A 23,475-nucleotide genomic window follows, 5' to 3' on the forward strand; every position below is an offset into this window, starting at 1 on the left:
TGGTTGGAGGCTAGTGGGGGGACTTGAGCTTGATTTATATTCCTGTGTCCAACAGCTGTGCCACCTACACTGTCGGAGCCTGTAGGTGCACAGAGAACTTAGAAATGTAGATTTTGGCTTTTTCCAGGCTTTGAGTTCTGCCGATACATCCTTAATGTATCCTCAAGACAAGGAATTGTTGCAGATATTATTTGTCTGCATATGACATAGTTTTAAAAAGTGGTATTTTCCAGTCTTTTAAAACTTCGTAGTGCAGACACTGTCTTGTTTCTGTCTGAAGCTGGTTTCCATGCTGCTGGTGTGTTTTCATGTTGTTCTCAGGCAAACACAAAAGTTTGAGATTCAATGATCTTATGTTGTGTATGAGGTAATGGCATACATTCAGAAAGTCTGTTTTTCTTAGTGTTGTGCTCACTTTTACTCATAAAAAAGGACTGTGTGGTGATTAAAAAATGAGAGCCTGAGAGACCTACAAACTCACTTTCTTACCACCAAGCCAAAGTTTCTGTAACTCCAACACTGAGTCTCTTTCGTACCAAAGAACTTTTTGTAGTTCCTATAATTGTTGAAAGTAGAACCCACTGGCAGGATGCCGTGTAAACAACATTTGGCATAAAAAATTGAACAAAAAAACAGAGAAAGGGACCAACATTGTCCAGGATTTATTGACTCTTTGTTAGTTTATGTCGCTCAGAACAAACATGCTTTTGGCAACTGCTGGCTAAAAATGTCTAATTTGTAGTGTTGAGCCTAACACCGCTTTACAACATGAACTGAACCGTTTTTTTGGACAGTGTTTCTGGGAACCATCTAAAAAGTTCTTCTGATGGAGAATAATGGCACCTAGATTTTCAAAGATTTTTACTTGTCAATATCAAAATGTCTTCCTCCATGGTGACTGTTCACAAAGAGAAAGTGTCTATTTCTCACAGCAGCAGCAGCAGCATGTGAAAGATCTTAAAAGAAAACACGTCATCTGTGTCTTTGTCAGGAAAAAAAGCCTCCAGTTAGAGTTTATTTTTGTCCGTACCATTATTCATCTTAATTCTGACCTAATGCCCTGTCTTGTTTCTTTTATTACACAAGGCTGTACTAATAATTATAAAATATAAAAGCATAACTGAGTTTTTTTTGGAGCTTCATCAGAACTGAATATACAGTATATTTTAGTCATAATTAGGCATGATGCGCTGCCACCAAGTGCTGTCTGCCTCCATCAAGCCTGAGGGCCTTTAGTGTGAATAACAAGTGCAGCCAAAGTAAACACAATTACTTGCAGTAAAATGAATGTGAGACTCATAGCAATTGAATACTGAACTTTAAATCACTATAAGCTTCAGGAATGTGTGCAGTAAACCCATAAATGCCTCACCTCAGCAGAGATGTGTAGTTTGGTGTGTTTCTGTTGTCCTGTGGGGGACGGTTAGCTCCCTGCTGAGTTTCAAGTGGAAGCTTAAAACTTAATAAGTAAATAATCGGGTACAATCCCCCTCTCAAAGCACAGTGCAACACGCACACACACACAATCTTTGTGGCTCCCCTGTGGTTTCTGAGTGCAGATCAGATGCATATTCATCCAGACAAAGGCAAGTGTTTGGGTTGTCACCTTTCAACAACCTGTAATTTTATCCACCCCCTCACCCCCTGCCTCCTCTGTTCACTGATCCTTTCATGTTATTTAATTTATTCCCCTCATTTTTAAAGGCTGTATCTTGTTTTTTTCACCGTAAGGCCTCTCTCCTCTCGATCAATGGGTATCTTGCCAACTTGTCTGCCTGACCACGGAAAATAATGAATTCATGTCATCAGTGTTCATCTGACACCTGCTCACGACAGCCAAAATGAGTTTCAGAAACACCTTCCCGGGCTCTGGTGACTTTGTCATTGTATGATAGTCCTTGGCTCTATCAAGTGTGTCTGTCTGTCACTGCGTGTGTGTGTGTGTTTGTGTGCTTGTGTTTTCCTGCTTGGTTCCTCCTAGAATAATGAGGCTTGTAGGGGCCAGCTGCTTGGGGCTGAGGTTGGGCATTAACCCGACAGATGGAGCCAGCCTGGGCTCCGAGCTTTGCATATGGTGGCCAGGAGGAAAGCTGGCTAATGGAGCGCTCACACACCCACACCGACACTGCATGCACACATGCACGACCAAACGTGACACCCAGAGAGGACCCCTAGCACATTTATTCATAAAATAGAGTAAGCTAATTCTGTCTGGCTTGCCTTGACCAATGTTGACAGGACTGTACTGGAGGGTGTGTTTATGTGTGTCTATGTGCATGAATGCTGTGTACTTGCCAGGTCCTCATAGTGTGGGGGCAGCCTGTCAGAGTCATATGCCACATGCTCTATCACCTCCTATTGATCCCTTATCCCTTCCCCCACTGGTGCAAGACAGACTGACAGACAGACCCCTGCTACTCTGTACACACCTCTGTTTTAAACAGTCGTTCACTGCCTGCCTTTTATTCATTCTCTCACACACTCTGCACACAGCGACTGAGAGACACAGAGACTTTGAGCAGACCAGGCTGTCTGTAAAAATGTTGCTCTCGCCTTTCCATTTTTTTGCACTGATATGAACAAATCTTACTTCAAATATTGTTTGTTTCCCTCTTTTGTTGTCAAAGAACAGTTTAAAAAACATAATACACAACGCCAAACATTGTTGGATGTCACTGCAGCTCTTAACATGCACTGTATGCTGCTGTTTTCATTACCAGACAGTTGATTGGATGTGGATTTCAATGGAAAAAAACATTCAGATTGACATGATTTAATTCATCAAACCTGCAGCAGAGGATGGAAATCTGCAAACACTGCTTTTGTCTTTAATCTGAATTATTTACCAAAACTGCATCTATCTCTATCCATATGGGTGTTGTCATTGTTTTTTTTCCCCCCAACGCCATCCCCCAAAAGGACGCTTGGAACATCTGTCTGAAACTGAAAACACAATTTAGTTGTTGTCATAGACAAAGTTTTATAAACTATATAACATTTAAAGAGTAATGTGCATTTCCAGCAAGCAAATGTATCGTAATACACTAACACTTTTATCATTCCGAGAAAAGATTACACACCCTGCATGTTTGATGTCCGGTGATAACACTGCTGTATCAGAAACAGCAAATAATATTCCAATCATTTGATGTTTATTTGTATAGATTGCTTCATGTCTCTGGTGATTCCACTAACAGGATCGCCTCTAAATATGTATTGACTTATGTTAAAAAAAAAATACTTGAAGTGATATCAGACTAACCTTGAATCTATGATATGGAGGGATTGATTTTGTGCTTTGGGCTGCATGAGAGCATAACAATAACACTCCTGACAGTAAGTTGCCAAAAGCCTCTTCAGTATCGACTCCTGACACACTGCAGTCGTGAGTGCAGCTTGGATAGAGATGGTTTCCCTGGCTCGCAGGATCAATCAATGGCATCTGTCAAGTCATTAGTCTATGCAGTCCTACCTATTGACCTTCAGCAGCCCTTGTTTTTCTGACGTATGAGAGAAAATGACAATGAAAGGAGGACACTGAGGTTGATAATGAGATGTTCAAAAAACAGGGCCTGATACAGGGTTAAATTATCATAATATTTATGTCTGATTCTTTTCTTTCTTCTGCACAGCTGAAAGTGTTGCTGACAGTTTATTATGCATATTTTGAAGATGTATGTGTAAGTGGGGGGTGATAAGAATCAGATGTTTCCTGACAGCAGTTGGCTCTGTTAATAATGCATGTCTTGTCACTGAGGGGCAGATGAAGGGTTAGATTGCTGTATTGAGATATTGATTGACATTAGTGTCTGTACGCCTGTGTATGTGGGCTCATATGGCTGTGTGCAAATTGAACATCACCACTGTGAACAAGAGTTATAAAATGCTGGTTCTAAAATGAACCATTTTTGTCTCTTAATTCTAGAACAATGGAGTTTAAATATAATTCAAACTGATGTCATCCCAGCTGTGCTGGTGGTTTCCTTTAGCTCCAAGTAGTGTTAACATGAAAAATCAGCCTTGCAGAGCTACTAGCATTGCTATAAAATTCTAGTTTGTTTTGTAACTGGATGAACCAGCTGTAAAGGACATCCAACATCTGTAGTATATCTCCAAGGTTAAGGTATGTCTCTCTTGAACAGCCTGTCTTGTGATCCCACCTTGGAATCCTTATAAAGAATGAATGAATGTACAACATAATAAATAATGAAGCTAATGTTTTTTTCCCTCCCTTTTCCAGGACAGCGACCTGCTGACATTTAACATCTCAGCCCATCACTCCTGGTGGAGCGAACACGGGCCCGGCTGCGTGCGGAGAGAGATGCCACAGGCTCCCGGGGTGCGCACCACAGAGAGCCACTCCTACATCACTGTCATGGGCTGCCTCATGGACTACCAGTACATTGAAGTCATGCACAGCGGCACGCAGATTCTTGTTGCTGTGAGTACAAGTTAACAATAGCCGCAATGACATATTCATACAAGGATACTGTACAGACAGTACATGTGTGTACATGTCGCAGGAACTCATCATGCGGTGGGATTTATTTTGGTGAAAATACTGGGGAGGAAGGTGATGTTTTTGTTACCGTTCCAGCTCAGTTTAGATCTGCAGCGGTCTGTTATTTTGTCTATCGCTGCCTCCCTTCCTCTGCGCCCCGTCGCTGAATGAAAAAAAAAAAAAATTGATCTGTTGTTTTGTCTAGCTGGTGCTCAGATCCTGCCAGCTGCTAACAGGTTAGTCAAACACTGGAAGGACTGTTATTGTCCCCTTCATACAGCTCAGTATCAATACTCCAGATACTGACATCCTGCCAGAGTGCACATTTGCACACTCCCATGTATGACCGACTAACCTCCTCCTGGATGCCGGCCACGACACTCTTAGCTGCCGGCACAGCAGGCACTTAGTTGAAGCGTGCATAGACACACATTTACTCATAGTAACATCCACTTTCAGTCTGGCTGCATCATGATATGCATGCATACACACACACACATATTTTTCACAGTCACTTAAATACATGTGGGGTAGTTAATGGTGGCAGTAGGTGACATAGTGAAATAGTTCATGAAGCTGCTTCATATTCCCTCTCAGCATGCTTCAGAGCTCTGTTGGTGTTCACTCTTATTTTTTTGGAATTATTTACACCTGAGAAAGCACATTGAATGCAGTTAAGTGCTTGGTAGATTAGAAGAGGGACCCACATTTGAGAAGCACTGGATTGTATCATTTATCTCATCACACCCATGGAGAAAGGTAATAAAATGCCTGACCTCTCTTTATTTTCACTAAATCTCATTAGCCCTTGCACTATAGGTGGTGAGTGGTTTATTCTTTGCCATGCCTGGATATTTATTCCTCCAATAAGAGATGCCAGCACCTTTTTTGCCTGCAGTTTTACATGACTATGTTCAGCGATGCATTTTACTGCAGCTTCATGGGAGCATGTCCCTGGAGGAGCAGGGAAATTGGTACCAGTGTCACATGTGACATCGTTTTTTGCTATTTCCTCTCAGGCTAAAAGCAGAGCACTGCTTAGGAAAATAGAGTCCTTTGAGATCATGTTGTGGCTAGTCCCTTTTTTCCTCTCTGGTTGAAGAGAGAGTTAAAAGGATGAATGAGAAGAAAGGGAAAGAAAGTGGGGTGCCCTTTGTCTTTTGTCAGAGGAGTTTCAAGGTCGCAGTGAGAGGCCATTAAATATTTAGTTTGGGCTCCGAGGAGCATGTTTCATTAAGATGAAAAATGTGGATCCATTGGCCAGTAATGGAGGCATCACTGTCATCCATCTACTCAGATTTGTCATAAGGCAGAAGGAAGCAATTCAGAAGTGAAGCTTTGGTTTTGGTGAAGTCAGCCCTGTTGTGTCGCTCACTGCAGCCGCAGGCAACTTTCAGCCCTCCAAAAAAGGAGCTTCACAATTTAAAGGATGAGCTTGAAGTGGAGACAACCTTTTCAAACTGGGATAATGTATTATTCATTCATCACTAAGGGGAAAATTTTGCCCCTTCCTAGCCCGTTTGTTCTTTTGTTGAATGATAGTTGGTCAGAAAGGTACAAGAGGAGCAGAAAAAAAAGTTGTGTGAGATTCAGTTTACATCTGAAGATGTAACTCACACCAATGGGAGCAGTGAAAGATGTTAAAGGGTCGTTGGAGCAGCTGAGCCAAAGCAAGTCCTCCCGTACACACATACAAATATTATTTAACCCAAGTTATTGCTGCCACAGGCAAAACTTTCCTCTGCTGCATCTGTTTCCAGGAAACCTGCATTTGGGTTGAAGTTGATAACAGCAGCCTGCGTCCTTTTCTTGTTCCACTGCTCGTTTCCTCTTTTTTTTGTCATGTTTTTTTCCCCCCCTCTCACAATCTCTCAGCTCAGTCTGTCTTCCTGTCTCCCTTTTCTGCCCAGATCTCACGTTTGACCTTCATGTCTATCAAATTCCCACCAACTACAATGACAATGTTTTCTCTCCCTCCTAAGAGAAGTGACTGTGAGTCACTTTCGCTTCTCTTCTTTCTCTGGAGCATAGATGGCTCTGTCATGTCAGTCCACTGTTACTGTACTGCTCGTTTTAACGGCAGGGGTCAGGGTGATGTTGAACTGGTGAAAAACTGCTCCAGTATGATTTCCACTTGGGAGGGCGGTGTACTTCAGTGCGTGTTTTGTTGGTTGTTGAGGTTGGCTCAGTGGCATGGAAACGGCACAAATACCCCGCTTCTCCCCTGATCCATCCAGAAGGTCAAAGTTCTCCCTTTGGTGAGTCCATTAGTTCTGTTTTGAAACCAGCATGCTGCACAGGCATCACTACTGGGGATGAATATCTTTTTGTGTGTATTCTACATTTGCAGCCACCTGGGAGATCTTTGATGTGCTTCTATTTGAAGTCCGGTAATTTATCCAGAATCAGTAAATAGCCATGCATTGTCTGGTGTAATAATAACATAAAGCACTGCTGTAATATGTCAGCATTGACATTGCATTGTAAGTTTTATGGCATCTGCTTCAAAGGATTATAAAGATCCCGGGATTAAAAGACTTAGGATGCAATAGTAAGCAGTTATTAGGGCTGTTGGCTGCTGCCAGAAACGAGGAGGAGAAAGACCTCCAGACCAGAGGAGAGAATTAGTCTCCAGTGGGCCTCTGAATATTGTGTCAGGCTAGTTGCAGTGTGACATTAAAAACATGACTTCCCGCCATTATACTTCAAAGGCTGTCTTGGCCAAGAGCTTTAATTGTTAATCTGTTTTGCAGGGAAATGGATTTTCCTCAGATTAATTTTACTATAATATTCAGTCTTTAAACTGAGAGACACTGGGAGGAAAGTGGAACAGAGGAGAACTTGGATGTGTTAAAACAAGCAGCTTTAAAAAGTAAACCTTCTCTTGCACCATGTTTGCCATTCACTGTGTGTGCGCTCTGGTTGTGTTACCTTCAGTCTGTTAGTTTCATTCATTGTTGAGCTGCATGTGAAGAACAAGCTGTGTTTTCCTTCTCCAGTCAGCCTCTTGTGTGATATTAGCATGCTATCCCGTGCAGAAGATGCAAATCAGCATCACAGATATTTAACAACCCATGTGCTCATATGTAAGCTGTGTGTGTGTGTGTGTCTGCTCACATTTGGACAGGGGGATGGTAGAAAAGAACAGGTGGATGTGGTCTCTGCAGCCCCTATCTCATCATGGTTTGTCATTAAACATGCAGCTGCCATACACACAAACACACACACACACACACATACATCTAATTTTGTGCAGAGGCTTGCACCTTATCATCAGGCAAAGAGTCCTGTGTAATTAACCTACAGGACACCTCCACCTCCCCTTTCTGTCTGTCCCTGTTCCCTTTCCTCCTCCTCCTCCCATGTGATATGTTACCTTCAATTTTTCATCACAGTGTGCTCAGTGAGTTTTCTCCTGACATTGAGCCATAATCGATAGTGTGTTAATTAGCTTGTAGATCGACTCAGAAATTGGTCACTAACCACAAATGCACAGGCTTTAGCTGTGCACATGCAACATCTCTGAATGTATAATACAAAATACTGCAAACACAGAAAGATATTTGACTTAATCTTATCTAAGGCTGCCACTGAAGATTGGTGTCTTTCATTAATGTAAATTATTTTGTAAGTCTATTAATCTGGAATTATCTTCACTGGAAGTCACATAGACATACCCAAGCCCATGACTCCCTGTCTCTACCAACTTACCCCAGCTCTTCTTGGGGGGGATATTCAGCTGCTCCCAGGCCAGCTGGGGGATGTAATCCCTCTAGCGAGTGCTAGGCTGGCCCTTTGGCCTTCACTCCAGCTGGCTGTGCCTGGTAGACCTCAATCACGTGGCTCCTTTCTCTCACTGCTTCACCTGATTGGGGCCTCAGGGTAACATAGTCTAAATAATGGACACCAAAGCTGTGTGCAAGCAAGGTGTAATTATGTAGACTTATTATACAGATTTATCCAGGTGATTTATTTTGTCCCTCAGATGTCATAGCTGTCCAGAATAACTTAAAGTGCTGATCATGAAGTAGTTTTATGCCCAAATGGACTGAATGTATACGAATGTGTGTCTTTTCTGTACTGACATATTCAGTATGAAGCTGACCTTCATTAGCTTATGCAAATGTAAGTTTTTTTCCTTGCTCAGCAGCTGGCCTTCTTCTCACTCACTCACAATAATACCTTGAACTTTTATTTGGCCTCACTATCTGAGAAAAGAAAGACAAATAAAGCTACACACTATTTGTATTGTAGGTTCCTCTGCACTATAGTAAATAGTACAGTTGGAGAGTTATTAGTCTCATTAAGAACTGTCCTCTTTGTTTAAAATTACTGTAATGCAATGATTCTATGTAGTCTATGCTTCAATTGAGTGACCATGTAAGCTTTTGATTTGCTCCTAAAAGTTCAGATGAGTGTACAGTTTAACAAGCAACATTGTGTCTTCATACTTGTGAAAGCTTAATGGCATAAGTGAAAGAGACCATTTAGACTTGAGAACAGGGATTCCTAATGGCTGCAAAGCAGGAGAACAATATTCAAGTTCATCAAAATGCTTCCAAGCTTTTAAGAGCTGGGGCGAGAAGTGTTATTAGAAGTTCAAAGAGCATCAAACAAGACTGGCAGAGTAAGGATGAGAAAAATTTGAAAGGCTCTTGAAAGTAAACTAGTAAGAGATGTGTCTAAGGATCATAGAGCAACTGCTAAGACACTAAATGAATGATGAAGGTGCACACAGGCCTTTGCTGTGCACTAGAGAGGCCTGTACAGGGACAGCCTGTGAGGCTGCAGACCAAGAAAATATGCTAGGGACAATTTGAGGAAGGATTACACGTACTGAGAGGGTCAGATGAAACAAATCTCTTTGGTCACAGAGATGTTGCTGTTTGGGGAAAGGAAGGAGAGGTGTATAACCCAAAGACGACAGTTCCCACAGTCAAACACAGTGGTGGCAGTACAGTGCTGTGGGGATGTGTTGGTGCATCTGGAACTGGGGCTCTTCTCAGGGTGGAACTACCTCCAGCAAAGGGAATGATATTTGCTGGCCTGCACAAAGATTTGACTAAAATCTGACTGAAAATCTGTGGAGTGTACTAAAGTCCAGGGTCCATGCCAGGATACACAACTGTCTATTACCTCAGACTGAGACTGAGACTCATAATTTTGACCTTCTTACATAGTTTCAGATAAAATATTTTTATCTGTCTAGCAGGCTAAATAATGTAAGCTTTGAAAAACGTGTTAACATTCCTTTGCTCTGTTAAAACAGACTGTGGGGAATATTTAGAAAAAAATGACTTTATTATAGTGGAATAATAACTTTGTCTCCAAATATAAGTGAAGGCTTTTTTCATTTTCCTGCCTCAAGCAAGTTTTTGTCAGTTTTCTTCCTCCGAGCTTCCCTTATCTCAGTTATCAAATGTGAAGATCACTGTTCACGGCCGACAACCCAGGAGACAGAGGAGGGAAAACAAGAGGAGAGTGATAGTCAGTGTTTGAAAAACCATACTAACAGGAAGCCCAGAGAGAGTTACAGAGAGCAGTGACAGGGGGGATCTGCAGATTGCAGACTCACAGCGACATGGAGACTTGTGGTGAGAAAGTAACTAGGATAAAGAAGCAGAGTGCACGGAGGAAAGCAAATGATTGGCAGCCAAATGAACTGGCTTTACAGTGGCACTGCCTTACACAGTCACTGAGGACATCCGGGGGATTTATGAGCTTAATTAATATGACATTAATTTCTAAAATGATCCCTGAACTCCAGAAGTGATAGGAGGACATCAGTGAGGAACGCTGATGTGCATGTAGGAGACAGGCGTTTTATTAGCTTAAATGAAGGACTCTTGATATGCAACAATATACACGCAGAGTTGTCAGTTATAATCAAGGTCACTGACCTATACTGGCTGCCGCCTCCAGCAAAAAGCCACCAAGTGTTCATTGCTTTGATCTTATTAAGCTCCCTGTTTGTCACACTTAATGTATGAAAGCTCTATAAAAGAGGGCTAGAATAGTCTAAGGTCAGCAGTAACATGCAGTGTCAGCAGTTATAAGCTGAGGAATGAGACATGGATGTGATTTCCCATGGCTGAGCATTGGCAGGCGCTCTTTCAGGGTTAAGTCTTTGCTGATAGTCAATAAAGTTGTTCTTTATTATACCATTCTGAGTGTTGTGTGTTGATATTTGTGGTAAAAATAAAAGTCCCATGATGGTGCACTGGCTAATATATCCCTGAGTTAAAGCACTACTCAGCATTTTTTTGATACGTTTTAATAGGTTTGCTGGACATCGTCATGATGGACATGTGAGAATGCAAAAGTCTGAGATTTCAGAGTCTTAGATAATTTTTCTCTGGTGTGTCATGATCATTACGATAAGCACTTCAGAAACAGGTTTATAGGCAGTTCTGAATAGATAGCTGGTGGCAATATTAGTAACTAAACCTAAAAGCTAAGCTGGTTGCTACACATGTGCACTTGTAAAGGATAAAAACACACATAGACATAATAAAATTAAACAAACAGGGTGTGCCCCCTGCTGTTAACACCATCTTGTCTTTGACACTGGCTTTATACATATGCTAATTCACCTCCATTTCACCGCCACTGTAATGGATGGGGTGAGACCAGTAATTAGATGCTAGAGAGGAAAAAAAAATCCTGTGAAAGAGAAGCAGAAAGGAGTGTGATATCTTATCTACCCCACAGAGCAGACAGCCATCCCCCTTTTTTTATTGCATATGACATTTGATTTTTACTCACTATTCATAAACACAACATTCAATCAAGCACATTGTACACATGAAAAGTGGAGTGAAATGGAGATAAATCACATAGGCCAATGTAAGTTATAGGTTGAATGTTACATGAATAACCATCATCACACGCAGTCATTACCACCTTGGACTGGGTGTTTGTGAACCCATTGTGTGAGGAGGGCAGTGTGCCCAATACTGTTTTAATTGGCATGGCCGAGTGCCAAATGATGGATGGATGGGTTGCTGGGAGGAGAGGCTCACTGTGTCTGTCTCTGAGATGATGACGGCCATCTGCCAGTTCCACAGGCTGTGTGTTTGCCGACATGTCTGTCTTCGTATACTCACTTGTGTGCGCTTTATGTTACTTTCTGGTGTGTTTGTGCTTACAAGCGGCTTCCTAATGCATACTTTAGAACTCAGAACTCAGCTTTAAGGATATTAAACTACAGCATGGACACAATAGATTCTGTGCACCAATCACAGAGTGATATTATGACTGATTATTTTGGCCACTTGACCAGTCCTTATATGACATATCAGAATTTGACATTTGACATACATGCCATCCTTCAGAATAATCTGAGTACATCTGCTTCACATCTTAACCTGTATTTTAATTGTTACCCCCTTTCACATGCATTTGATTATTCAAATAATTCTATTGCAAGAAATGTTTTGTTTTATTATTATTATGTTGGTTTTTGACTATATTGATAAATATTTAGTCTGTGCATTTGAAAAGTGGAAAATCAAAAGGTGACTGTCATGGTTGCCTTGCTACCAGTCAGACCATCCGAACAGAAAACTGATAAGAATAGTACATTTTAACATTAAGCAAGCTGGAACCTAATCCACTTCAAATGATTGCTTCATTTCTTAAGCTTGTTGGCAGTCAATTATCTATTAATCACTTAATCAATGAATCCTTTGAGCTGCCGTCCTGTTCTTTGCTGTGTGATCCACCCACTGCAGGGTCCCTGATAACAGACACATTTCCTTTCTGTATGAGGTCTATCAGAGAAAGTGCACAGCTGTTTAACTGCACCGTTCCTCCTCTGCTCTGCGGAGTCTAACCTCCCTCTCTCTCTCTCTCTGTTCACAGCTCCTGGGCTTCGTGTACGCCTGTTATGTTGTCAGCGCTATCACTGAGGAGGAGGACAGCTGTGAGTGACTTAACACACAACCGCATATGCACAAGTGCGCACACAAGGCAACAATGAGTGAATCACACACAGGAGATTAAAAAAATGGCTGAGTTTAGGAGAATAGAGCTACTTCTTTTTTTTGGTCTCCCTTCTTTCCTCTCACACCCCACACTATCACTGCTCCAGCTCTCCCCTGTCTCCCTCCCTCTTTCTTCCCCCACACCAGCTGGGTCCTCTCACTTTCTTTCCCTCCAGAACCAAAGGAGCCATGTGTTCCCTCTCCACACCTACTTCAGTCCATTCTTTCTTTTCTTTTCCACATGTACACTTGTCGCCTTATTTCTCCTCCTTGAGTTCTGTGTGGTCCTTGCTGTCGTCATAATCCTGATATTTGCCTCTTTGATTGCTACTTCATCTCTTGCTTTTCTCACTTTCTCTGCTTTATGTGTCCCTTGTTTTGTTGCTGCAGCTGTCAGTTGCCTGAGTAGGGTGGGTGTTTTTCCTTTAATGTGGAGTCAGATGAGAATTTGACTTGACTCTCATTCTTTTCCTGTGGCGCATAAACAGGCAGAGAGAGAGAGAGAGAGTGAGAAAAGGGTGTGGGGGAAAAGGACAGCAGGGAACCATGAAATGAGCCACAAGAGGAGCTGGGGAAACCAGAGACGGACACTTCTGATTAATGACCCAGCTGCTGTGACCTCATAGACAGCAGGTCAGAGGTTCTGCTGGAGGTTAGCCAATCAGAGGGCAGGAAGCATTTGATCTGAGGGTCAGCGGCTGTCATAAATATCTGATTAGCACTAGGACACGTAACTATGTGCACATGCATGAGAATCTGCCTTTACAAATATATTAGTCAATGTTGTGAAACCATATGTTGAAGGAGCATGCAGTGTCAAGTGCATCCTTTGATATATAATGATATATAATCCTAAAGTCTGTGAACCTGATGGCATTTGTGCACTAGAGGAACACTTCTAAAGGATTTTTAAGGTTTCTGTGTGTAGACCAGCACTGCAAAGGTCTTAAGTGGTCACATGCCAGAGTCTCGGTGGCTGCGTGTTGTTTCAAATCCCTGGTTCTCCAGCCAAGCACAGGTCTGGGCAGTACCACCAGTCACAAAATACTTATCCTCTCATGAGCAACTTGTCTGCGTCCTTTTTTTGGTAACCTTTTGAGCCAACAAATCCTTGCAGAGATTGTTCTAATATACAATAGATAATAATACGGTTGTCCAGTCAATGTGTTCAAACCCAGTGCACCAGCTGGCTGACTAGAACATGTATTGATCATATAACACCAGTGATACTATAGAATTATCTTTATAAGTGACAATCAAGCAAATAGTGCTCTTGTTTTTAGGATCTCAGGATCTAAATAAATAATGTTTTTCGGTGCTCATCTTCCTTCAGCTCATCTTTTCATCTTGAATGTGGTTTCCTGCCTGCTTCTGTCCAAATGAGGAGTTAAACCTTCCTAAAAGTTAGAAGTAGAAAAAGTGTTTAAAAAGCAGCCTGAAATTCATGGCAGCAGAAAGATGTACTCTATTGGCATCACCAAGCAATTTCCACAAAGGCACCATTAGACACAGTTTGCTCTCAAAAACCCTTTCTCTCTTCCTGGATGGTTTCCACAGGAAAAACCTCTTGTGAGGCCTCTTTCTCTATCCACTGCGTGTCTTTAGTCGTGTATGGCGACTGACTGAAGGTAGCTTACACTTACACCAGGACCACCAAATGGACATTAGTCTGTTTTCACGTTTCCTCTTTTCTTTTTCTTCCTGTTTTTCGGTCATTCTTTCTTCTGTGTTTCTGAAGGGGAGCTGGGATATTGAGTCTAGACAGTTTTTTGGACCCTTTCCACATAGCTTTCAGATGTACCTGCCGCAGGTACTTTATTTTACCACCAAATTGACAGCTGCCCTAAAAGAGCTTGATAGTTCTCATTGTCCAAATTTACCTAATTTATCTGATTCTGAAGCAGGAGCCCAGATACAAAGAGGAGTCTAATGAAGGCTTTAAAATCACATCAGACAGTTATACACTCATAAACAAAGACAACAACAGACAACGTGTTGTGATTTTTGGTGGTTCTGCTCTGATCTCAGCTCTGCTAAAGTGAAATGCCGGAACTTTGCCAGCACACACATATGTTCATGCAGATGCAGGTGGGCAGACACACACATACACACTTGCACCAACACAAAAACCAGCGAAGGCACTTTTCTGTTCTCATTTTCTCCTCTCATTTGATGTGTAGATTAAAGTACGTTTTTGCACTGAGTTCCCTGGCTGTCTGAGCATCTCTCCTCCTACTCAGAACTTTCTTTTCTTTATACTTCTCTCGCGTTTGCTTTATTTCAATCCCCAGCTTCTTCAAAAGTAGATGGAATAATCATGTATCAGAATCCAATTTTTGGTTTGTTTCATATATTCTCACTTTTCCCACTGTGTGTCTTTTTACATCTCAGGCTTTAATGAGGTGTGCTTGTAAAAAGTTACAGGTCTCTGGTCGCTCGTTGTATCAGCCTCATTAAGCGCCTTGCTGGTCAATAACTTCTATAGTTGATTGCGCCTCACTGAAAGAAGAAAGGTAAAAAGAATCCTCTGGAGGGGCAGAAAGGAAAGAGAGAAAGAGAGGCGTGAAGAAGACTGAATGAAAGGAGCAAAGGGAGGTGTTTATCAGGGGCAAGTGGGGATAAAGAGAGGGGGACGGAAACCATGCAATACGCAGGAACAAACAACACAAGACATGATGAGCTTTTCACGAATAAGAAGATAAGACGGGAATTTCTCTCACTCTCCAGAGAGAGGACGGAGTTAGATCTGAGTGTTCAGACTTGCGGAAAGAATAGTGGAATGAAACACACACGTGCATGCATTCACACACACACACACACGCACACACCCACAAGATGCTATGAATGCACAATGGCCCCAATAACAAGCATCATACAGTCATGTGAAAAAATTAGGACACCCTTTGAAAGCATGTGGTTTTTTGTAACATTTTTAATAAATGGTTATTTAATCTCCGTTTCAACAATACAGAGAGATTAAAGTAATCAAACTAAACAATGAAAACTGAAGAAAAGTCTTTTCAAGATCTTCTGTAAATGTCATTCTACAAAAATGCCTATTCTAACTGAGGAAAAAGATAGGACACCCTCACATGTATTCCCTCTTAAATTGGCTCAGATCTCACACAGGTATATCACACCAGGTGCACATAATTAGTAGATCGTTACTCTGCATGTTGAATGAGGCTTGCCCTATTTAAACCTCAGACATTTAGTTTGGTGTGCTCCTGACTGTTGAAGTGAGAGTGAGCACCATGGTGAGAGCAAAAGAGCTGTCAGAGGACTTCAGAAAAAAGATTGTAGCAGCCTATGAGTCTGGGAAGGGATTTAAAAAGATCTCAAAAGATTTTGAAATCAGCCATTCCACTGTCCGGAAGATAGTCTACAAGTGGAGGGCTTTCAAAACAACTGCCAACATGCCCAGGACTGGTCGCCCCAGCAAGTTCACCCCAAGAGCAGACCGCAAGATGCTAAAAGAGGTCTCCAAAAACCCTAAAGTGTCATCTCGAGAACTACAGCAGGCTCTGGCTACTGTTGATGTAGAAGTACATGCCTCTACAATCAGAAAGAGACTGTACAACTTTAACTTGCATGGGAGGTGTGCAAGGAGGAAACCTTTGCTTTCCAAGAGAAACATCAAGGCCAGACTGACATTTGCCAGAGATAAAGTTGACAAAGACCAGGACTTCTGGAATAATGTGCTTTGGACAGATGAGTGCAAAATGGAATTATTTGGACACAACAGCAGAGGACATGTTTGGCGTAAACCAAATACAGCATTCCAAGAAAAGAACCTCATACCAACTGTGAAGCATGGAGGTGGAAGTGTCATGGTTTGGGGCTGCTTTGCTGCAGCAGGACCTGGTCAGCTCACCATCATAGAATCCACCATGAATTCTACTGTGTATCAGAAGGTGCTTGAAGAACATGTGAGACCATCAGTTAGAAAATTAAAGCTGAAGCGGAACTGGACCATGCAACATGACAATGACCCAAAACATACTAGTCAATCAACCAAAGATTGGCTGAAAAAGAAGAAATGGAGAGTCCTGGAATGGCCAAGTCAAAGTCCAGATTTGAATCCCATTGAGATGCTGTGGGGTGACTTGAAAAGGGCTGTACGTGCAAGAAACCCCTCAAACATCTCACAGCTGAAAAAGTTCTGCATTGAGGAGTGGGGTAAAATTTCCTCAGACCGATGTCGGAGACTGGTAGATGGCTACAAGAACCGTCTCACTGCAGTTATTTCAGCCAAAGGAGGTAACACTCGCTATTAGGGGCAAGGGTGTCCTATCTTTTTCCTCAGTTAGAATAGGCATTTTTGTAGAATGACATTTACAGAAGATCTTGAAAAGACTTTTCTTCAGTTTTCATTGTTTAGTTTGATTACTTTAATCTCTCTGTATTGTTGAAACGGAGATTAAATAACCATTTATTACAAATGTTACAAAAAACCACATGCTTTCAAAGGGTGTCCTAATTTTTTCACATGACTGTATACCATCAGCTCAGGCTTTGACATGACTTTCAGGCTTCATTACTGTACTTGCATTTTCCTTTTTGATGAGACTCTCTTCCTTATTCACTCACTTACACCTATATTCTGCATGTTTATGTGTGTGTGGGGGTTTAGCTGACTGTGTGACTGACTGGCTTTTTAAGTGTAGGTGTTTGTGTGTGTATATATGAATTTGTTATACAGAGTTATCTGTGTTGAGCAGACAGACCGGCAGAGTGAGTGGTGGGGAAAATCCTCTTTGTAAAGTAGGTCATGGAGTTAGCTGCCTAGCAGTGGGATAAGCTCGCTTTAGCTTGTCTGCTAATTATGCTGCCGCCCTGTGTGCTGAGTCACATCCGCAGAAAATCCTCCACAGCAGACAGAGCATCTGGAGGGATGGTTGGGTGTGCAGGTGGCAGCATATCACTCAGGTTCTTAAAAGAGTCTCATCCCTTTAGCACAGGAGCCAGGAGGTTTTTAATTCAGATTATTTTCATCGCTGACACCAAACTGCTGGTTCAGTGATGGACAAGAATCTGAAGTCCAACAACTGTTCTGAATTTAGAAGGTCAGAAATGTTAGCAGTGGATGGATGTCACCAGATGTGCTGTAGCTACAAGGAGAGACAGAGCAGCAAAAATCAGCCGTTAGTCTGGACTGATTTCAAATGTTAGGGCTAGCGGAGATTACATTCAGGATTAAGGATGCCATTTCTGCAAAGTATGGAACTGAGTCAGAACTAGCGGCCTTCTCACTGCCAAGAAGTACAGACACATTTTAACCATCATATAAAACGATGGAGGAGACATCAGATTGGTCCAAGATTAATTCTGCAGCATGACAACAACCCCGAACATGCCGCCATCTTCAGAAGAATAATGGAGGAATAATAATGAGTATAATTTATTCATGACATTATTTATGGAGGTTTCCCTGTCTTCACAGGACTTTTGAACAGCACTGACTGTAAACATCTCAGGCCTTTTATTCCATCTTGAATTATGAATCATACACAAATGAAGATGTTGCTGGACAAAAAGCAGATCGCAACATCAGTGTCTGAAATTTTCTAGAGACTCTTAATCTATCTTTTCCTCTCCACAGCTTTGCATGGTTGATTAACTTTCAATACTCTGACCTCAATCAGACATGGCCAGAGTTTTCATATGCAGAATAACAAAGCATAAAACAGCTAAACTGGCATTTAAAGTAAATGAGTAGTCAGTCTAGCAATGATGGCTGTGTAATGGTGTGTGAGCACAGAACTGCCGAGCCAACTGTGAGTGTGTGTGAGACAGAGAGTGATCTAGACCACAACTGTGATGTAGCCCAGCTCCTCCAGCATAATAGACCTGCTCTGAAGTCTTGAACTGTCTGTCTGTCCTTTATCTCGCTCCCTCCTTTTGTCTCCGTCCTGTCTCTTTTTGTTTTTCTTCATCTTCTCCACAATGCATTTTTTTTATTCTCACCAACCTCATCTTTTCCCTTTTGGTCTTTTCCCCTTTATCTCGGTGACTGTGTATCATTTCAGTGTCAGCCTGCCAGCGCTTCACACACAAACACACACAGTGAGAGCTGCAGCAGTTTACTGCAGGCTGACTATCCTGCTTCATTACTGGCTCTCTGATTTCAACCAGTTTCCAAGTGAACTGAAATGTAATCTTACATTACTCTCAGCACTGCATAGATTCCTGAAATGTTGACCTACATTCCTGTCATTTCTTGCATGTATCCATGCAAGGCACAATTTGCTTGCTCACTCTGCCAGGAGGAAACTGATCTCACCTCTTCTACACTTAGGGGATCACATGCATCCATCAACTAGACAGACAGTACCTGTCTGTAGTCTGTACGACTTGTTTCAATACCAACACATACACAAGCAAAGTTGTGAATCAGATTATGAGATCAGGCTGCTCGGTTATGTGGCAAAGGTTGCAAAACTGGAATTTGCCAAATGTCATCAAAGTCTAAACGTTCCTTGAAAAGTAAGAAGGACACAAGGATTGCCGCTCTGAAGATCTTGAACATCTGTGTCAAGTGTCATCTGTGTTTGTTATGATGTTTAGCTCTGAACCAGGCTGTTAGATTGACAGGCTGATGCACGGATCGTCAAACTGCCATTGCAGTCCCCGGAGCTGTAAGCGTGTCTAAAAAAGGCAACCATCATTATCATCTAGCTGTATTCCATAGCACAGTTTATCATGGCAGGGGATGGATCCCCACCTGCTTATAATGAAAAAATCATTGGTACAGAAAAGAGCAGGGGAGAGGTTTGTGTGTGTGTGTGCAGATGAAATGGTGAATCCCAGGAAACCATGGCAGGGTCAGAGCAAAGGGACAGCACAGCAACAAACACCCCCCCGGCTTACCCTCATCCTGTCTACATATCAGTATTCAGCAGACCACCCCTGCCTGCTCTTATCAGGATGGAACTGATTTGGCCTTACAGGAGTTTCCATGGCTGGCAGTGTGTGTGTTTTTTCCCCCACAGCCATTAGTTTCCAAAAACAGATCTGCCCATTTTCTGTTATTCGCTTGAACTCAGATCTTTCATTGGTTTGGTGTCTTTTCTTCCCCTCCTGGCGTTCACAGGAGGCTCATAGACATATCGGCCTCTTTTCACATGCGTCCCCTAAACTTAATCTTCTTGGCCCCCCTGTCAGTCGGACCGACAAGCGTGACGCAGCCTGTCCTTCCCTCTCTCTCTCCACCCTGTCTCCCACAAAACCTTTGTGTCCCCTGAAAAGCCACAAGGCTTTTCTCTCTATTCCAACTGTCTCTCTCTACATCTGTAAAAAAAATACACAGCACAAGGCTGACCTTCCTTTCCTCATATGGCATAACACTCTCTGCTTCATCTGCACCTTGCTTAAAGTCTGAACTCTTAAGTGAGAAAATAAACAGAGGTGAGCATGCATTGAGTGGCTGAAGGTCACCTCTGTTTCTGAGTGATAAAAAGGCTTAGGCTATTTTGACAGCTGGCAAGCTCTCACCTGCTCCAGAGCTTTACCTTTGGCTCGAGGCAGATGCACAGATGGGAAAAAAAGTTTATGTATATTTTCTTTTGTCTTTTTTGTGGACACACTTATAGTGTGTACATTCTACCTTCCAACCGCTCTGTTGAACATTTGTTCCCTGTGTCTTTTTGTTTCCATTTCATTACTCATTCAGGTTCTATCATGTTTTTTTTTTGTCATGCATTTTGTCTTTTTCAGTTACATCACTGTCATGTTGTGTTATGTCTGTCATTGGATTGATTTGTGTGTTTAATCCTTTTTATTTTCAGTTGATTTTATTGGTGGATTTGACCCATTCCCACTCTACCATGTCAATGAGAAACCATCTCATCTCCTCCTAAAGCCCATGTACCTGTAAGTATGAGTGTGTGCTCTCATCAGAGGGAAGGAAGTCAGGCAGGCAATCGGTCGGCCAATCAGTCAGTCACCTATCTGAGTGGCCTGTCTGGAAGCTGTGCCTTCTCTTATTGTCCCCCTGCCACTCAGAAAGATGAAAACCTCATTTTTAGATTTAAATGTTTACATATCTGCTGTAAGAAATAATGTTGACCTTTGGCTGAATTGTGGTTATTGTTTGGGTTTTATTGCTGCTGCCCCCTGGTGGTGGAAGTGAGTGATACAATGCACTGCACTGAACTACACACACGGTCTCCTGCTGCCACTGTTTAATGGCATCAAAGGTTTGAGAGGTCGAATCAGTATCATATAACCTGCACCAGGACTCGGCTGTTTTTGCCCCTTCTTGCTGAGGACTGACCAGTAGCTTTTGTGTAGTTTGTCTGTGTAATAGGTTGTTCATAGCACCACTGGGTGTTTTTGTTCTGTATTAGGCTATATGTGTGTCCATGCCTTTTTGTAGTAAGAGCATGTGATTGAAAAACAAAACATACACAATTCAGTCAGAAAATTGCATTAATCAATTAAAGTTGTGCCGAGGACTTAATAACAATAAGCCCAGGAAATCATGTAATAATTCTCTGCTGACAAGAAATGAATATTTTATTAGCTTCTTGACAGTTTAATCAGCTCCATCTCTAATGGGAACAAGTTTTTCGTCTCCCAAACCTACAGGGAGTTATATCCTGAATAAATTCCTCCAGGGATGTGTGCATTTTTGTGTGTGGGTGTTTGTGTAAAGTTATTGTGCCTGTGCCCGAGTTGCCAAACAACCGCTAAACCTCTGCCCGTCCTTTCCATGTTTCTCTCGTCTCCAGGTCTACGTAAATAGAAGAGGTGCGTCCAGCATGGAGGTGATACAGCAAATTCTCACGGACACAAAGATCCCAGCGCACTTTGGCACACCAGGCGTTCCGTTGCTCCTTTTCTTGATTTTTAGTGCTTTAAACACTGGTGTTCTGCCCAGAAAAGCCAACATTTCTCAGTTAGGGTCTATTGTGACAGGTTTAGGGAACAGGGGAATTACAGTGACGCAAAGGCTGTATTTACGTGGTATTTGTGTATTTAGGAAACCATCAATCCCTTTTTTGTGTTGAGCTTCGGTCCCACTGCAGTGACCTGCCCGCCATGTTATGCTAATACTCCCCCAAAGACTGTGACTGTATAGAACATGTACAGCATATAAATACCTTGTGTATGTAATCCAGGACTGCCCAGCATTTCCAGTCTGTGGTACTGTGTCTTAGAGGACTCATTTAGCATATTACATATTGTTGGTTTAGCCCAGATCTTGGCCGGAGGGCTGAATTACAGTGGAGCCTGTGGAATGAGCTATTGTGTGTTGCCTGTTTACTTTAGGCCAGGATCTGTGTGCATAAATACAGAAGCAAAGCAGGAAGAGGTAGGGGAGAGTGGAGAGGGAACAAAAGCACCAAACCTACCGGGGCCTCTGTCAAAAATAGAAAATGTATGAAACCAGAGGAGAGGGGGACGGATCTTCATTTTGGAGATTAAAATGCAAACTATAAAGAATGCAAAAGAGCCTGTAAAAGGTGTTCAAACACAAGGAATGGCATGCATGTCTTAATTTTATTTCTGGAGTCTTAGTATTGTGACTGTTTTCAGCAGCAGCATTTCTGAAGTGTCAGGTTTTAGGATATGCTAAAAGCTTTGTTTTCGCATCTTCTCCTGTAACTACTGACAGATGTGGGAAGCAGGGGATCATTTCACATGCTCAAACAAAGGTTACACAGCATATTTTTAACTTGAACAGTCACACACAGAACAGTATTGGTTGGTATGGCTCTCACAGCAGACTGTACCTGACTATGTTGTTGTGTCATGTTGGTTCAGCAGTTGTGATTGTTAAATAGCATGTTTTTTTAACAGGGTTCGTATTGTAATAATGTGTGTGACATATGAGAAAACAGCAATACTGGCATCTGCACTGGCTACTGGTTAAATTCTTTAATTGATCCAGCAACATTGTTAAGGCAAAAATGACCCACGTACACACACACACAGGGGGGTGTATCTCATTGGTAGCACTTCTGTGGTCCTATAAGCTCTCTCAGAACAGTCATGCCTTTGTTGTGGCTCATTGCTGCCCTCTGGTGTTCACAGTGTTTACTTGCAAGGCTACTGAGTTTTCTCTTGCATGACTGCTCTTTCCATAGAGTGCCATGTTTCAGTCACTGCCAACAGTTTGTATTACAGTTATGTTTTGCATCCATTAGGTTAAAATTATTTGTTTGTTAGTTTGTTTGATTCCAGTTTCTGGTTGTCGTTAGTTTAAAAAAAGTACTGAAACAGGCTTCGTAACTATTTTTTTTTTGAATGATCAAAACAGTTGTCAATGTACTTCCAGCTTTTTGTTTATTGTGTGTGCCGAACAAAAAGGAAGTGTGTGTCAGATTTTCTGTAAAATTACATGGACTTCACTGCCACATAGAAAATGAAAAGTCATCAGAAAAATCAAAAAGAACCACTTTGATTAGTCACTTCTTGGAGAGATGCAACCATTTTTCTTATTGTCTAACTTAAAGTGTACACACTCCAGGTAGGCTGCATTTTGTGTGTGTGTGTGTGTGCGTGCGTGCGTGTGTGTCTGTGTTAGTATAAACACAAAGCACCTCATACTGTAACATAATCAGTATTAGTAGTAAACGCTACTAAAATGTATAAACTAGTCTTCCTCTCAGTGCAATACAGGCTTTTTTTCCTGGTGACTGGCATTAGTTAAAACCTGTTTGTATGTGCTACACTAAAAAAAGGTCCTCCTCTTTGTAGATAATTTTTCTTTGTATCGAAAGTGGAAACCATATTTTTTTCTTCTTGCATCCTGTGTTGCTCCAACCACCATGTGATCTGATTGTGTAATACTATTTATCCAAAAGTGTGCTTTGTGTTCATGTACATAGATGTTTGTTAATAAAAAAAAAGAATGTGATCTTTTAATTTTCTTCTGAGTGTTAATGATGACAACAGACAAGTGGTGATTAGAATGTTTATTATAGAAAATTATAATTAATAACTCCGACAAAACAAGCAACCAGCACTCTTATGTTTTTTTTT

General features: G+C 41.8%; 1 protein-coding gene across 1 annotated transcript in view; it reads left to right on the top strand.

Annotated features, from left to right (window-relative positions):
* Window positions 1–23,362, top strand: part of nkain4 (sodium/potassium transporting ATPase interacting 4) — a 38,274-nt gene extending 14,912 nt beyond the window's left edge. The window contains exons 4-7 of the mRNA XM_028410676.1: window positions 4,241–4,441; window positions 12,365–12,425; window positions 20,274–20,358; window positions 21,219–23,362. Of these exons, the coding sequence (XP_028266477.1) occupies window positions 4,241–4,441; window positions 12,365–12,425; window positions 20,274–20,358; window positions 21,219–21,228 (357 nt within the window). The 3' untranslated portion in view covers window positions 21,229–23,362. The remainder of the gene's footprint in view (window positions 1–4,240; window positions 4,442–12,364; window positions 12,426–20,273; window positions 20,359–21,218) is intronic.
* The last annotated feature ends 113 nt before the right edge of the window (window positions 23,363–23,475 follow it).

This window comes from Parambassis ranga, chromosome 7, assembly GCF_900634625.1.
Source record: "Parambassis ranga chromosome 7, fParRan2.1, whole genome shotgun sequence".
Lineage (NCBI taxonomy): Eukaryota > Metazoa > Chordata > Actinopteri > Ambassidae > Parambassis > Parambassis ranga.